The 17,665-nt window shown below is 40.5% G+C and overlaps 2 protein-coding genes across 3 annotated transcripts; both read left to right on the top strand.

Moving 5' to 3' along the window:
• Positions 1-37: 37 nt before the first annotated feature.
• LOC122967197 (serine/threonine-protein kinase pim-2-like) lies at positions 38-5,157 on the top strand. 2 transcript variants are annotated; one of them, XM_044331719.1, is made up of 8 exons: positions 38-157; positions 1,174-1,755; positions 1,985-2,079; positions 2,174-2,221; positions 2,465-2,686; positions 3,557-3,737; positions 3,863-4,036; positions 4,161-5,157. In XM_044331719.1, exons 1-8 carry the CDS (start codon positions 103-105, stop codon positions 4,250-4,252), a joined length of 1,449 nt encoding a protein of 482 aa, XP_044187654.1. In that variant the 5' UTR covers positions 38-102; the 3' UTR covers positions 4,253-5,157. The 2 variants fall into 2 exon arrangements, with proteins under 2 accessions (XP_044187654.1, XP_044187655.1); XM_044331720.1 differs by lacking the exon at positions 4,161-5,157 and having other exon boundaries at positions 3,557-3,717; positions 3,863-3,996.
• A 3,673-nt stretch (positions 5,158-8,830) lies between these two features.
• Positions 8,831-13,597, top strand: cenpx (centromere protein X). The gene is made up of 5 exons (XM_044332402.1): positions 8,831-8,935; positions 9,397-9,448; positions 11,538-11,591; positions 11,686-11,774; positions 12,189-13,597. The coding sequence occupies exons 1-5, from the start codon at positions 8,900-8,902 to the stop codon at positions 12,201-12,203; spliced, it is 246 nt and encodes an 81-aa protein (XP_044188337.1). The 5' UTR covers positions 8,831-8,899; the 3' UTR covers positions 12,204-13,597.
• Positions 13,598-17,665: the final 4,068 nt, after the last annotated feature.

Below are 17,665 nucleotides of genomic sequence, written 5' to 3'. Positions count from 1 at the left end.
AATCCATTTCTGTTTTCATACTGAGAACATAGACACACTCTGATAAGTGCAGCAAGCAGGTGCTTGTATCCTCAAATTAATCTTGTTCGAAACTTCAACGTCATGTCTTCAGTGTCTACACAAGACTTGATGACTCCAACTTATGAAAAAGGTCGAGGTAAGTGTGAAGTTGTGGCAAAAAACTTGCAATCCCTACTGACATGAGATAATCCATATGGTTTATCAGGTGATTTAGTGCTTTGAGTTGTAGGTAAGAGTCCTGTTGTTGAGTGTTTTTCAAATGCTGAAAACTTATTTGTAATGTACATCTGTGCTGTAACTTGATAGAAATTCAAAACTTGTAGTTATTTTACTGACCTGAATATAATGATATAACTATCAAATAAAAACTTGGTCCAAACAATATTCTATGTACAAGGTAATTCTGTCATGTAATGATCCAACATTTAGGTCCAGCTTCAGTGGAGGGTTTATAACACACTGCTGTTCAGAAAATAATGATGTAAAGAGATGGGTTTTAAATTTTTTTAAATTTTTTTTATAGAGGTACACAGTCCCTGCTTCTCACTAGTCGAATCAAACTACCCGTAGATCTCCTATTGTAACATATTTTCTCATCAACCATTATCATCACCTCACCAACCAAACTATGTTTAAAATGACTTACAGTCTGATGATTGTTATGGCTTAGGTTTAACTCCTTTTTATGTACAAAGGAGGGAAAACACATTTTGGTAGGCTAACTTAAAATGCTCTGTATTTTGTGGTTTACTAAATGGATTTCATTAAATTTGTCACAAAAAATAATATCAATATCCCTCTCACTTTGTGCTGCTGCAGTTTTTACATTTATGTGAATTAAATATAATGCTAAGTCTAATCTAGATTTTGATGGAAAAGTGACGCAGGGGCTTATTCAAATACGAGACTGACAGTAAAACTTGACCACACATTAAGGTGCATGTAGCATGTATTTGCTTATTTACTTTGCTCTTCCCCTTATTATCATCACCTCTTGTTCAGTACTGATATGATTATTCACCTCCATCACTTTAGCTAGGTGCAAGTTCATAATATGTTTCTTATGTCAAAGTACACAACCATAACGAGTCATCATGTATATGAAGCATGTGCAGTACAGGAAGTTGTTCACAGAGTTTTTCTCATTTGTAGAGAGCAACATGGAGAAGGATCTCAATGTGAAGAAGAGAGGACGAAAGAACAGTGATGTTGCAGGAGCACCCATGAAAAAGATCAAGGGTTGCAACATCACTCCTTCCACTGAACCCTGCAACACGGTGCAGGACGATGTCAATGTGAGAAAGAGGAGGGCTGGTGACGATGGAAAGATGCCCAGCAAAAAAATGAGGCCTAGTGAAGGGTCCGTGGAGAATTTCAAAAAACAGTGGGGCAAAAGAAAGGCCAGTGTTGACGCAGGGACATCTGAAAAAAAGATGAGGTGTAGCGACAGCAACAGCATCACTGTGTCCAGCCCCACTGAATCGAGCACTAATGAACCTGGCTCTGCTGGATCTGGCGCTACTGGATCTAGTTCTAGTGAATCCAGTGCTATGGAATCCAGCTCTACTGGATCCAGTGCTACTGGATCCAGCACTACTGGATCCAGTTTTAGTGAGTCCTGTGAGAAAGCGATAGACAACGGGAGGTATGATGACATCAGTCATATCTTTGAAGACTCCTCATCGCAAGAGGAAAAAATCTTTGAGATGGCCTCCTCCGGAAACTCAAGTAGAGGTGGGCTGATAGTGGGAAAGAGAGTTAGAGAAAGTTTAGTTTGTGTGCTGCTGCTGCTGTGTAAACTAAGTGAAGTCACTCTGTCTGCACCTTCTACAAGAGATTACTTTTAGCCTGGCCTGTGTATTCAGGGTTATGGTAAAGAATAATATCAGGATTGGTTAGGAGAAGGGTTTGAAGTGAAGATATGAGAAGTAAAACAAATCTCCCTGTGTGTGTTTGTGTGTAGCTGAATTTGAGGACAAGTATCTCCAGGATGCCCCAATTGGTTCGGGAGGCTTTGGCTCAGTGTATGCTGGCTTCCGTAGAGAAGACTGTTTACCAGTAAGTCTTGCAAACACAGGCTCAAACACACATCATACCATTCACTGCAGCCTCCGAAAGCGTAAACCAAAGGACTTGTATTTCTGTCTTGCAGGTGGCGATCAAGCACATTCCAACAAATATTGTGAGGCGCAAACGAGTGGTGAGTGATTTGATCTGATGTCAAACATTTCTTTCACCGCTCTAATGTGGATGAGAAAAACGCATGCACAGACAAGCTATCAGTTCTGCAGCTGATTATATTTCAACCTTTTCTCCTAAAAGTGACGTTCATATGTAATCAATTTGCATTTGCAAATACATTTCATAAGTAACTAAATGCTGCCTGGATTACCTCAACTGAACCTCATTTACCACTCAACATGTATACATTTGTATTCTTTAGGTGTGCAATGGGAAGGTATTTGACATCATTCTCGAGGTGGCCTTCATGCTCAAGACTGCAGGTCTACCAGGATCAGTTGGACAGTCCGCTGCAATATCCCTTCTGGACTGGTACACTCTGGAAAATGAGTTAATCCTGGTCTTGGAGAGACCAGCCTTCTCCCTGGACCTCCAAAAGTACCTTAAAATCAGTGGAGGCTCCCTGCCGGAACATGAGGCCAAGGTACTGAGGCTATGTGGAGGATGCTTCTGTGTTCGTGTGTAGAAAAGCAGTTCTTGGCATCCTTTAGGGCAGAGCTTACCTGATGAGAAGGGCACTCTGGCTAAAACTGCCACACTTGATTGAATTTCATTTGTATTTTTCAGTAGAGCATTTTAGGCTGCAGTTTAAAGCTTGACTAATTTGGTTCAAACCACAACTGAAAAGTTACATTTATCACATTTGGTGTGATTTAAACTGCACATCCACACGTCCTTGTGAATAGGCAGTGCTAGAGTAGTGATGTAGAGACTACTTACAGGGCTAGTTGGTAAACTACTGTAGTTGGCAGCCAGGAACATGCTAGTGCTAGTCAGTCTCAATCATGGTTACAATAGCTCTCCACGCTAACTAGCTCAGTTGCCAACACAAAGTTCACACATTTTATTCAAAAGAGATATTTGTAATATTAACTCATGTCTACAAACCATTGCTGTTTTGTGGAACTGTTTATATTCCACAGAGGAGGCATTTTAGACTCTCTGGCTTCTCACAAAGGTCACTGTCAACAACTTCCTATTGTCTATGGTTTAACTTCACATGGATTTACTTCTTTCCTGTTAGCAAATCTGCTAATAATTGTTACTGGAAGATCATGGTTTATAAACAAAGGCCACATGGACTCACAGCTAGTTCATCAGTTCTCAATTCAGTTCTTCTGAAAGACAACTGAGACTGACAGTTCAGCGGTGTTTAAAGTTTGAGGAACTATTCTGAAAGTTTTTGCCCCATAATGTTATTTTAGACACTTTTCCACCCTGCCAAGAATCTGGAGAAAATACTACTTTACAGCCAATCTCAACTACTGTATGTCTATTCCTCTCTCTATCTCAGATGATCCTGAAGCAGCTGGTGGACGCAGCCATTGATGTGCACACCAAGGGTGTCTTTCACCGGGACATCAAGTTAGAAAACACCCTGATTCAGTGGTCTTCAACTGGTGCCCCAAGACTCCGGCTTATTGATTTTGGCTGTGGCAGCTTTTCAACGGAGAGGTCTTACTATTCCTTCTGTGGTATGATATCCATCAGCCAATTTTTAGAATAAGACTTTCATTTTAAAGAAAGCTTAGCCCCCTTCTCATTCTCTCTCACTTTCTGTCTTTGTCGTCCTCTATTTCTCTGTTGCTACATGTGCTAGGTACCCCTGCATATGCCCCTCCAGAGTGGTTTGACTGTCACATATACTGGGCCCGTCCCACCACGGTTTGGCAGCTGGGCGCACTGTTCTATTCGTTGCTGGATGGAAGAGAGCATTTTTCGACTACAGACTTCATCAACAACCACATTAAAATCAACAGTGCGCTGTCCCAAGGTAAGACACAGTTTTTTACCCAACAGTATCATGTTCTGGAAAACAAATATGTTTTTTTCCCCTCACAGAGTACTGTAGCTGCCCCCTTAAACCTTGATCTCCTGCTTTCACTCTTACTTTTTAGACTGCAAGACTTTGTTGCACATGTGTCTGGCCAGAGATCCAACGAAGCGTGCCACTCTGCAGGAGCTACAGTGTTGCCCTGCCCTCCAATAACCCAGCCCTCCACCCACCTAAGGCCTCCTCTTCAATAAAAGATCTTCAGGTGCGTTCCTCCCATCACCCCACATTCTCAATGTCAGTACAGCACCACACACAATCTCCATTCATTCATTCCAGGAAACAGCATTGAACAATACTCTGTGATGTCTGTTTTTTGCATGAAATCCTGGTGACTGTTTCTCTTCCTGCTGGGATGCATTGGAGCCCACCTGACCTCCATCACTGTCTGCTGTGTGCCCTGCTGCGTCCTTGGAAATGGAACATTAACACTAGAGAGGAAACTGTAAAAAACACAGCAACAACAAAAATGGATCCTGTAGCCGTCCAGCCACCCAGCCGTCTGTGTAGAGGAGAGCTCTCCAATTTCCATACAGGCTCAGGATTTTGGGGAGTTTTTCCATGTCTTCTTAAAGCGCCTGGGCTGGGTCAGGAACTATAACTGATGTTCAATCTAAAAATAAATAAATTTTCAGTTAATGTAGTGGTGTGAATTCTAAGAAAGGCTGTGTCAGAGCACTGTCAGTGAGTGTTTACGAGACACTTCTTGAGTATAGAAAGAGCTTTAGAAATGTACTAAGCACAAATCATGCTAATTTAGGCTGCTAGGTGATTTCTGTCCAACATGTTTAAAGCTATCTGGTTTATTGTACTCATGAAGAAACAGAAGTGGCCACTTACAGTTAAGCACATCCTATGAAGAAACATTTCACACTTTCTATTTCGTAAAGAATTTGCTGGAAGCTGTCTGTTTAAAACCTCAGCAAAAATGTAAGCAGCTATGATTTCACCAGCATAATCTCTAAAGCAAGGGATCTCTGTCTGTTTGTCTGTACGTATGTGGGTTTGTCCTTTGTGTATCTTGACAACCATTCATCTGATCTACTTAATACCTGGCAGGTGGATTGCTGAGGAAACGAGGAAGTGCAATGTCCATGTGTGAATTGGTTTGGATAAGTGGTTCTCGAGAAAATACCTCATAAATAACGTTGATTTGCTTCTTCTTCTGCCCGTGGAGTCAACAATTGGACATGCAGACAGCGCCAGTCTGCCATTGCAACACGCATTGTGGTCGGAGGTGGGATTACATATGTAATGATAATGACTTGAAAACGTTTAAGAGACTTGAGCTCTACTATTGAACTGTGTAACATTACTGTGAACGAAACTTGGCATGTACGTGCAAGACTTAGTGCTTGATGTCTCAGGCACGTTCAGAAATATATAAAAAATACCCCATAAACAATGTTGTTTCTACAACATTGATTTGCTTCTTCTTCTGCCCATGGAGTCAATGAGCAGAAATACGGACAGTGCCACTCTGCCATTGCAACCCACATTGTGATTGGAGGTGGGATTACACCTGTAGTGATGAGAACTACCATAGAGAATGAATTGAAAAAGTTTAGAGTTAAGCTCTATTCCCGTTCCTTACACGCAGGAACTTTGTATGTATGTTCAAGACAGTGCAGGACGTCTCAGGCACATTTTGAACGGGCACAACAGTTCATCTGATCAACTTCAGCTCAACTCAAAATTGTAGTCTCCAGATATTCTGCATGTGAGGTGTTAGGGAGCACTGGTAAATTGTAGCATCTACTGAAAGCCTACGTATGAGGTATTGAGGGAACATGAGTAAATTGTAGTGTCCACAGATAGCCTGCATCACAGGTGTTTCTGTGAGCACTGGTAAATTGTAGCATCTACCAATAGTCTGCATGAGAGGCATTTAGGGGATGGGCACAACTCTCTCTAGGTATTGAGAAATCCGCCTGTTCCGAACAGGCATGTTTTGAACGGGCACTGCATGTATGCAGGTATGATGATAGGTATGCAGGTATGATGACAGCAAATGCCCATCTTAGAAATCCAACTGAAAAAAATGTGTGAAAATAAAAACTTTACATGAAAGCAAAATCTGAACAAAGAATAAATTTGTTTGAAAGTTTAATTATGGAAACATTAAGAGAGATACATTTCTTTTGCACATTTCTAAAATATAAAAATCTTAGAGCTGATATAAAAGTTATGAAAGACCTATTCTAGGCTTTATGACTGGCAAAGACAGAGGCAAGTAATCTGTCAGTCTATATTTAACTGCCTCAAATGTATAATACAGTATGCATAAAATTGATATAAATAGCGCTTCTGACATCAGTGTATTCATACAATCTGACTGGATGTACGCCTTATGGACATAACACTAGAAGAAAGGGTACACAAGATGATTTTCTTTTATTTAAATTGAGAGAGAATTTAAGCAGAGCTCTAGTGTGGACAGAGAAAACAGAACCATTAATAAAATATCATGGATGTTATCTTCACCTTTAGTGAATATAATAATTGTGTACATACAGTAGATGCTGAACTTGCCATAAATGTCATAAAACGCCATGATGCACAAGAATTACAGGCACTCTCAATTATCTTGTCACGTCCTGTAGTCTGTTATTTTGCTGGCTATTTTAAGATTTAGTCAGAAATCACATATAAGTGGGCTGAACTGCACTCTCACTAATGACTGATGAACAGGTCCACTTCCACTCTCCCGAGCCGGTTCCAAATCTGCTGTGCCACCTTGGGGTGGAGCACCCACTTGTCCACCGGAGGGCCACCTCTTGACATGAAGTTGGCGACTCTGTTCTCTGGACCTGGAATGTGAAGGGCTCTCAGAGACAGGAGTGTGGAGGAAAAAATGGTAATTAGAAGTGTACTTTTGGAGAAATTACTATATTGTTGTATTAATACTTTGATGATCATTAATCCTGTGTAGAAGTGTGATCACCTGATCAGTTTTGTCTTTAAAAAACATGATGCACTCTTGACCCTGTCTATTGACCTTTATATGTTGTAACCACATTGTTCTGTTTTTTAAGTAAGAAATCTTGCCAAGATGTCACGCACCTTGTTTGTGTAGGCAAATTAATGTCTAGTTTGTAGCGAAAGAAGAAAAAGAAAAGGTTATCTTAATTAACGTTATCTAAGTGTGTGATACATGGTGAGCCCGATTCTAAGAAGTGATAGTTAGAAAAGGGAACTAAATGCAAAAACTGGGAGTTGCACAAGACAGGCATGACACCATATATGGAATTGTTATTGATTTTCTTACAGGAAACGTGTTTGCAGACAGAGACGTATGACTACGCACAAGGTGCTTGTGTTCACGGTTGTATTGGTCGGAGGCTGAAAGTATAGTGTGTTTGTGTGAGCTGTTCAAGGTGCTCCTCTTGCTGCAGAGCTTGAGGAGCCCATATGCATACACTTTAGTGATTTGTTAAATTCACTTGGACTACAAGAAAAATACTGTGTCTCTGGTATTTAATTACCTTTATCACCTAACTAGACAAGCTGATATTTCAGCTGCATTGACAGGAGGTGTTCTGAGGCCCACACCAACAGGTTCTCTGCCATCTGCAACAGGGCTGCGGACTGGACTTGGCCCTGCGTGTTGATGTAGGCAAACGTGATGCAGTTGTCTGCTCTCACTAACATGTGTCTTCCCTGAACCAGGGTTAGGAAGTGTTTGAGAACCAAGAGCACTGCCTGAAGTTCAAGGAGGTTGGTGTGTTGGTTTGCCCTGAAGGTCACACACCACCTATCACTCTCCCCAGACATGTGCCCCCAACCCCATCAGGGACGCATCTGTGAACACTGCTATGTAGGACGTCACTCGACACAGCGGTGTCCCTGTTAACATATGCTGTGGAAGCAGTGCCTCTTGGGATCCAAGTGCAGGCTGGTGAACCAGTGTTGCAGGTGGCACATGTGCAACAGAAGAAAAAGCCATGACCTACAACACAAACTAGACAGATATTTGGCCCTAAACAGACAGTGTACTGTGGCAGACTACCTAACCACAGTAACTGATAAGAACCTGAGAAAGACAATGTACAGACTGAGTGACTGTAGTCTGGCAATAGAGAAGGGCAGACACAGACCTGGCTGCCCAGAGAGGACAGGCTGTGCTGTCATTGTGATGAGGGAGCTGTAGAGACAGAATTACACTTTCTAACAGAATGTCAAGACTACAGAAATATTAGGGAGGAATTCTTTTCAAAATTTGACAAAAGTTGCCCTGAATTTCAAAGGGAAAAGGGATAAATTACCACTCATTCTGGTGGAAAAGTCAGAATGTGCAGTGCTGGCTGCTAAATATGTCACTTCCTGCCACAATGAAAGAGACAACCAGTAGGACATAAACATATAGACTGATGGACTATAAATATACTTGTGCTTATCATATTCCACTTATTCTACTAATCACCACACCTCCCTTTTTTGTCTTTATGTTGTTATTTATAGACTAATGGCTATCTTATATTATCCCTACTATTTCCTCTTGCTAGTCACATTGAAAATGTACCACGACTAACTTGATTACTTCATCTATATCTATCTATCTATAAAAGAAAAAAAGGCATACATTATAGATATGATGCAACTAAAACTGTGTATTATATATATATGAAATACACAGTTTTAGTTGCTTTTGAATTGAAAGAGGTCCTAATGAATCAAGGCGTTGCATATCTAACTACACTGTTTTTACCGTCTACCGTCTACAGACGACGATACGCCTGACGTCAGAGATCAATAGCCAATCCCTACGCAGAGCGCCAAGTTTCTCTCACAGCGTCAGAAAACATGGCGGAGACGGACGCAGAAATTATATTTAAGAAGGTATGAGCAAGCATATCGCTATCTTTTTTATTTGTTTACACTTATTTGGTTTTCCGCGTGGCTAAATAAAAACCAATATTGCCTCTGCTTCTTCGTCAAATTGCAGTCACTCACTGCCATTAAGCATTCACGTCGACCCTGCTGACACAGGATGCAAATTGTTCCTAATCAGCATGTCGGACTAAAACTTTACATCTTGTTAAAATTTAATTTAGTGGATTTACGGTAACTAAATGTACGCCGAATGGAAAAGATGTTCATGTTGACTCATGAGAAAGGGCTCAGTATCAGTATTTTCTTAGTGTTCTCGCCGATACACTAAAATGCATTAAATTGACATTTTTTCAAAGGCAGTTTGGTATGCGGTTTGTTTGTTTGTTTGTTTTGCAGCTGTATGTATATAAAAAAAACTGTCAGTGCACTCTTCACTAAATGTTCTGGTGTATTTACCTCATTTACAGGACACAGTACACAAACTCTTATCAAGTTTCTTTAAGGAGGATAAAACCAAACGTGAGTTGGAGAAATATTTTGATAAAAGTAACTTTCCCAAAACTGTTTTTGGTAACACTTTATAATACAGCCAGCGTTTTACGTTGTAACTTCCCATCACTTACCATGTAATTTCCTGGAACTTATGGTGTAACTTCCTCGTATGAATGCGTACATATAGCCTAAAATACTTTCCGGTTCTTACTGGTACTTAAATGTAGGTACAGCGGAAGAAAACAAAACAACGAGAAACAAGGGAGTTAACAATTGGGGTTTTAAAGTGTAACTTCCCAACGTTTACCATGTAACTTCCCAGAACTTATGGTGTAACTTCCTCGTATGAATCAGTACGTTACATGTGTATATGTGTACTAAAATCAAATGTTTTTGCTTATGGCAGTTATGACAATCATTTTTCTATGCATGTGTGTTTGACAGGCAAGCTTCACCCACACTCAAGAGATTTATTATGCTTATGTCTTCCACTTCATTGTATGAATTTGAATAGAACAAGTCGAGAAATGGGTCTATACTTTTGAAAATTAGCTCCTAGCAGCCATGTTGGTCCAGCACTGCAGCAGCTCATAACAGGCAAACTTACCTCTCTCCAGTGCACAGCTATGAAAGGCTTGTATTGTCATCCGAGGATGAAAAAATAACAATACAGTAATGTAATAATATACATAGTATGTCTTTAATTACACAATAATAAAGCATGCAGGAAGTTAAGAAAAATGGTTTTATTCTTTTATTACACATAAACCACAACGTACATGCTGTTCTCCCAGTCCTTACTCTGTAGGTACAGACTAGTTACCCTATAAGTACATGGTAACAACAGGGAGTGGGCTGTATTATGTTCTCCCGTCCTTACTAAGCTGTTTGGTTCTGTTACCTTTCATGTCACAATCTAACAACATGCAACGTGTCATTAACAACACACCAGACCAACATTTTGAACAGACAATGAGTAAACATTATTGAACATGATTAAATAGAAAATGTTTCATTTATAACTTCTTAACTATATAAACTACTATTATACAATATAAATATTCTATATAAATTGTACTATGTAAAACTTAACAAAAACTATATATAAAACTATATATAAAACTTACAACAAAAACAACAACAAAATAACTTAACTAATCTATCTTAACTAATCTATCAAAATGTAGTTATAAAATTATTAATTTTAGTAAAAAAAAAAAAAAAACCCAACAAGAACAAAACAGGAAACTATGTTTAAATTGTAAATGCAACAGACCAACAACAACAACAACAAAAAAAAAACAATTTTCAGTTACTTTGTTCTTATGTTCTACATCGCCACTTTAGTGGGAGGAGTTCATCACTTCTTTGCAGTCTTTTTTATTTTGTTCTTCAGTTCAGGGCAGGAATCCACAAATCCTTTAAACTGCAATGGGAAATCTTTTAGGGTTGTCCCTTCAGTGCGGGTGGAGACACCAAAGTTTTCCCCTCCTGAAGCTATATCCACCTGTAATCGCAATTATTGAAGTGTATTACAGTATAGTGAAGTCTAAAACACACATGCACACAATTGTTACATAACAGCATTCATTACACTAACCCCACCTCCCCAATCCACACTCACAATTAAAAATGATAGTTACAAGTTATTCTGATATTACGTAATTTGTAGTAGTGAATAACAGTTTAAAATAAAAAGCATGATGGCACCACAAATACAAATATAACATTTTCACATACAGTGCACATACTGTACCTCGGCAATGATGCTTGTCAGAGCCATCGTTGTTCTGTCTGCATGATCCATGGTTTCAAGGCCTGGGACACAAGTTACATGGTAAATGTTGGGAAGTTACACTTTAAAACCCCAATTGTTACTCCCTTGTTTCTCGTTGTTTTGTTTTCTTCCGCTGTACCTACATTTAAGTACCAGTAAGAACCGGAAAGTATTTTATATATACGCATTAATACGATGAAGTTACACCGTAAGTTCCGGGAAATTACATGGTAAGTGATGGGAAGTTACACCGTAAAACGCGGACTGTATTATAAAGTGTTACCCTGTTTTTTGTTGTTGTTGTTGTTCTATGGCTCAACAAATCTCACTGTGTTACAGTAAGTGGTGATGCTGTGCTGCTCATGGCAGAGATGCTAAAAATATTTGTCCAAGGTAAGGATATCTGATGGCTGCGGTTGTGTACAGTGTAATACACCATTACTGAATTACTTAATGATTAGACTTAATGTGTCTGTCTCGTTTCCAGAAGCGGCTGTAAGATCACAGAAACAGGCTGAATCTGAGGACTGTGACCAAGTAGACATCGAGCACTTTGAAAAGATTCTACCTCAGCTGGTGTGTAGCTCAACAGAGATAGAACTAGGGTTTTAATCATTATTTAAGGGCCGCAAATTATATAATGCATGACTGATCTGTATTTGCTGGATTCATTCAGATTTAGATCTCTATTTGTTATTTACATTATCTCACCTGCTGCCTGTATTACAACCGATCATAAGAACAAATATTTGTATGTGAGACAGTATTTTTCGTATTGTCTATGAGGTTTTGATGATTTTGTGTTTAAATCACTATTCTATAATTTAAGCCATAATTTTAGTTCTTGGTGAATGTGACTCTGGCTCAATTCCAATCAATCAGTATGAAATTAAGTAGCTCGTCGCTATATATCACAATTTAAATCCATTTTGACAAAAAGTTCCATTTCCAATATGAATCTCTCTGTCTTTCATCTCCTTTCCATTGCAGCTGCTGGACTTCTAGCACACTGATGCCACAAGATGGAGCCAGAGTGCTACATGCATGTTCCTTCTTCAACCCCACAACTTAAGTTTCGACAACAACTACACGTTTAGTTTTTACTGATGTTTATATGTTCTGTATATAATTTCATAATCACTCAAATCTGAGATTACATTAAGATTCTCCCTATGTATATATTTGAGTTGTGTGTTTTTTAAGTAGAAAGAAGCCTCCATGCCACCACCAATAAGGCCCACCTGTGCTCCTCTGTGCAACAACAGGTGCTTCCAGCATGCTCCATGGCGCCCTTCATCAAAGCCTCCTGGAGCAGTTGGAAGCAATTAGAGTAATAAGGGGAGCAGCCAGTCCCTTAGATGATGACAAGTGCCAGGAAAAAAAGAAGTACCCCCTCCGGCCACTTTGAAGTTCCCTTTTGCTGTCCTGCGATGTTTAGTTAGAGGTGGGGGGAAGGGCAAAGGGGACCTCTTGCACAGGGGGAAAGTTGAATGGGAGTGTGTGTGCACGAATGTGTGCATGTGTTAGCCAAACATGGCCAGAGACCACACGCATAGATACTCTGTTTGAAAGGAAACATAACAAAACACATTGGAACATGGTCCAAGAAGAGCAGGGTGTAATTCTGAAGGTAAATAAACAAAAGAGGCGAGTAGTAGAGGTGCTTTCTCTCCTTTCATCACAGCAGAGGGGGAAGTTGGGACTGCGAGAGAGTGGGTAATGTGGGGTTTTCTAACCCAAGTGCCTCTGATGGTTTTCCACCAGTGGTGTATTTGACCAACGTGACTTTACTATGAGTCAGCATAGCTGTACAACACCTCACACAATTTATTTGTGTGGCTCTTGGGTGACTCACTGCGCTTACAAATGCTGCTCAAATACAGCTGGAAACAACTTGGGGTAAAGTCAAGAGTCCAGTCTCTGATAGGTGCTCAAGGACACAGCACCTGGAATTTGACCTAGCACCTTTTTAGTAGGGCCTAGACTGGATTTGTGTTTCCCAGGAGAAACTTCCAACAGCAGGCCTGCAGGAGAAGGTGTGTTTGGTTAAGTGATGTTTAGTTTAATGATGCCATGAGGACCAATAGAGCATTAAATTATTTTATGTCACGTAAATAATTTGTTGGGTTAATAATTACTGACATTAATAGCAGCAAGTCTTGCCCTCTGGTTTTGAGAAGTACTGTACACTGCAGAACCACCACTTTGAATACCTGCTCATTCAGATGAAACATTCAACAGACTCCTTTTTCATGATCCTGTTAAAAAAAGTGTTATACATCCTCAATATTTACACATGACTGTGATATACACATTGTAAAAGGTTTACTTGAAGTGAAATGGTTCTTTCCCAACTGTCAATTCTTGCAAATGTAATAAAAAACAATTATTCTCTTGAAGCCCTCATATTTTTTTAATTCCCACAATAAGAGTTGTTGGAAAGTCTGTACTGGTGAAGTAGTGCACTACTGTACAACTTTTCTCCTTATGCATCTTAGTGGAACAAATTACATCTGAAGGCAGTATTATTAAACATACGAAAGCAGTTAGGACAAGAATGGGGAGGGGCGTTGAAGAGAGTAATGAGTTAAAGCTTTTCTTGATCATACATTAAAGGCAGGGAGTGTCGACAGCCAGTCCAGACGCTTTGGAGAAGCTCCGGAGTGATAAGCTTTTCCCAGGAGACAGAGACTGATCTGTCTCCAGCCTTCTGGCTGGTCTTTGGACAGTGCTGCACATGGGATACAGCCTTCATTATTGCTTGGAGTTATCTGCCTGATTGTAGTCATCAATATCAATACAGATTTTATAGAAAAACCAGTGACTGCCAGGCTGATTTTTTAGCTTCTCTATGTACATGGAGTTAAATTTGGCTCCTTTTACCAGTGTGGTTGTGTTGGGGATGACAAAGCTTAATGCTCTTCTGACAGTTTGTATCTCCACTGATTTGTTTTAAAACATACCATCATGAAAAAGTGAAATGATACACTGTCCATTTTTGAGATCTGGAAGTACCTGTCCTTTGTGGGTTTACAGAGAGAGAGAGAGAGAGAATGTCTGGGGTGGAGTCGTCTGCATCAGTTTTGGGAGTCCCTGTGAGGGTATGTTAGGATTATGTCAGATTTCACTCCTTAATTCCCCACTCACTAGTCTGGTTGTTTTTTTTCTGTTCAAATGACACAGCTTGTTCCATCTCTCCAACTTTCTGTCATCTCAAAGCTCCTTTCTTCTCAGGCCCAAACTAGGTTCCCATATATGACAAGTGATCATAATACACCCAGAACAGTTATTTCCCTGACTGCTGGCCTTTCAGGGATGGCTGTAAAAACATCCAAGCAGGCAAAGTCTGAAATGTATGCGCTACATTAGTTTACTGGCATACATGCCATGAAACATTCACTTTTACCAATAATGTGTGCATAAAAAACATTTACTGTACCATATATATCATTTCCATTAGTATGCCTGCAAGTCTTTGTCCAATTTTATACTGACTGGCCTTGTACTTTTTATAATCTGGTTAAGACATTCAATTGATAGTATAAAATTTTATAAAAAAGACAACTTGAAAAAAGCACATTCAGCTTAATTTTTGCAAAACAGGAAATAATCAACAAAGAAGCTACAGGTGTTCTTTGCTATAAGCACCATTTTACACTAATCACTTCAATTACACATGTTTGCAAGTGCTTATATAATAAATATGTGATGGCGTGCGTTTATTCTCGGATGTTTGTGTGCATGTATGTGCTTGCATGCATGTTGTGCTTGATCTGGGGCTGTGATGCATTAGTGCTCAGGAGACAAGAGGCCCTTGTGGCCCCCTCATGGGCACGGAGCTGTCTAACCATGGAGGAATGCTGCAGGGGACACAGAGCAACTGCATTCCTCTTAGATACTTCACACGCAAGTCACACACACATGAAAAGTTACAAACATTTACAGCGCTGTCAAAAAAACACAAACAAAACATGATCGCAGGCGTTTGGTGCGCATGCGTTTCAGGGGGGAAAGCTTGCGTGTGTGGAGAGAATGCAAATACAGAGGCAGCATCTCTGTTGACTGTATATACTGCTGTGACATGCGGGTTTCCTGGAGGCCCCGGGCCTCTCTGAGGGGCCTGGGGTCCTCAGGCTAAGCTTTGTTAAGGAGCCACGGGGCCCACGCCGGGGATGATTAGAACATACCTGGCAGTTTGAGCCACTTGGGTGCTCTGCTGGGATCACTCCTAACTGGTTGTGGCGCTTGGCTGTTAGTCGGAGGCTGGAGATGGTCTGCTGCTGTGCTCTGTGTATTGGCTGGGGCTTTGGTAGCCATAGGGGGCGGAAAGGATTCTTCCGGAACCAGTGAGGTGGATGATAAGGTCAAAGACCTTGGCATGCAGCTGAAGAGGGAAAAGGGACCAAGAGAGATGTACAATTAGGCCCAGAGCTGGGTTATTTCTGGAGCCTTGTACTACTACCTTAACTACATTACCCTCCTCTTCCACCCCAAGTTCCCTCTACTCTCCGTCTCCTCCTCCCTCCTCTGTGTGGTGGCCTACATGGTCAGGGCATAGGCAATAACAACCGAGTAATCCCCTTACATAACACTGCACAAACTCAACGAAACAAGACCATTCAATTAATTTTGGGAGGGTCTAAAAATAAAGAAGCAGTTTGGTTGAAGTGACGTCAAAAGAGTGAGTGTGTGTCGGGGGGGGTGGACTGAGACCTGACAGGACCGGAGGTCAGCAGAGCACTCTATTTTTAGGTCCCATCAAAAGCAGTGATATAAAAATACTGCAGCACTGACCCTCACAAGATCTGTCAGTCACGCTTAGAGAAGCTGTGAACCTGAAGGTCACACACTCGGTATGATGAAAGGGCTGATGTTTGAAGATATTTAAAAAGGAGCAAGTAATGACCGAAATCTCTTTAGCTGGTGGCAGGTGGCACAGTGTGAAGTTGCCCTTTGTTAGACTTGTTAAAGGACTTCATCGGCAGACATTTGAAGACCTCAGCGCTTAGGCTAATATTCACTGCAATCACACCCTACATATTGGGGACAAAAGTGGTGAATGGAGATAACTATTTCTTGATTTTAATGTCAACTTTGCACACTGAAGGACATCAGACCACCGGGCTGATATGAGAGCTTTAGATTTAGATAGCATCATCTACCAAAATGCAAAAGTGCAGTATGTACTAGCTTCCCAAGCCTGAAGGAACCCAGTGGAAACAGTCAGGAGTTAAGTTTATGTTCCCATTATTTGTATTGGGTCAAACAAGCCTGTCTAAAGTTCCCTTCACAAGTCCAAAGGCCAACATGTTGACTGTCTGTCCTCACAGTGGTTGGGGGCACCGGAACTCTAAATTAGCCCTAGTGAGTCAACAGGACAGCTTTCATGTAGACAAGGGCTCATGTCAGATTGCAGGAGAGGTCAGGATGTAGAGGTCAGAGGTCACGATGCAGTGTTGGTCCTTGTCTTTAACAGCTTCCTGTCGGCTGTGTTGTGCAAACCTGAACGGTAATCCCTTGTGTTACAGGTTCAAAGCAAAGAGATTGCCTCACTCTCCGGTACAGGTAAGGGTCTTATCACTCTACTTGTACTTGGTCACACAGCTGCAGTAATTACTGAGGCAATGCCGAGTTAAATGAGAGCGGAACCAAGGCTGTTTAAACATATCCTCTTTGATTTGGGTTTATCTTTATCAGCCATGCTAGTGGCATAGCTTGATAGATGGCAATGTCTATCTTTTGGTGGATTAGTCCACCTCTTTGATTCAGACTTAAATATTTCAACAACTATTGGGTGGATTTTGTACAGACACTCATGATCCACAGAGGATGTTTCCTACTGACTTTGGTGAGCCCCTCTAATACCACAGGTCAAAGATTTCATTTATCCTGAGAAATATCTCCATCTATTGGATGGATTGGCACAAACTTTGATACAGACATTCATGGTTCCCAGATGATGAATTCTGTTGACTTTGGTAACTTTTCCTCTAGCGCCACCATGAGTTTCATACTTGTGGTTTTAAGTGAAATATCTCGAGAACAAGACATTCATATCTCCTCAGGATGAATTATAATAACATTGGCAATCCCTTAAATTTCCATCTAGTGATAGATAACGTTAAAAGAACAGCAATAGATTTTTTATGGTGGCATACATTATATACACATACATATATAATTGACTTGCACTGATGAATGACTACATAACCTTACCTGCCTTCAGTCCCCAAAGCTGATCCACTGGCTGAGGGGGATAGTAAACATGATTGTCAGATAAGGTGGTTCTTGTAGTAAATCTGCTTGAAATATGTAGGATCTGGACCGGCTAAGTTCACTATAACAATTTATTAGACAGTGATTTACATTGAACAAATCCTGTATCCACAACCTTTGAGATTTCAAGGTCCACCCTCAATAATTTATTTGATCTTTGACATGAATGTTTCATTTCAAAATATAAAACA

The sequence above is a fragment of the Thunnus albacares genome, chromosome 17 (genome assembly GCF_914725855.1).
Source record: "Thunnus albacares chromosome 17, fThuAlb1.1, whole genome shotgun sequence".
NCBI lineage: Eukaryota > Metazoa > Chordata > Actinopteri > Scombriformes > Scombridae > Thunnus > Thunnus albacares.
Note: the sequence above shows the minus strand (reverse complement) of the source record. Positions and strands in the feature narration are given on the sequence as shown.

Excerpts from the sequence above, each read along its gene's own strand:
- LOC122967197 (XM_044331719.1), top strand. The coding sequence starts at position 103 with ATGTCTTCAGTGTCTACACAAGACTTGATGACTCCAACTTATGAAAAA. Across the intron at positions 1,756-1,984 it reads CTCCGGAAACTCAAGTAGAG|CTGAATTTGAGGACAAGTAT; the intron begins GTGGGCTGATAG and ends GTTTGTGTGTAG. Across the intron at positions 2,687-3,556 it reads TGCCGGAACATGAGGCCAAG|ATGATCCTGAAGCAGCTGGT; the intron begins GTACTGAGGCTA and ends TCTCTATCTCAG.
- cenpx (XM_044332402.1), top strand. The coding sequence starts at position 8,900 with ATGGCGGAGACGGACGCAGAAATTATATTTAAGAAG. Across the intron at positions 8,936-9,396 it reads CAGAAATTATATTTAAGAAG|GACACAGTACACAAACTCTT; the intron begins GTATGAGCAAGC and ends CCTCATTTACAG. Across the intron at positions 9,449-11,537 it reads TAAGGAGGATAAAACCAAAC|TAAGTGGTGATGCTGTGCTG; the intron begins GTGAGTTGGAGA and ends ACTGTGTTACAG.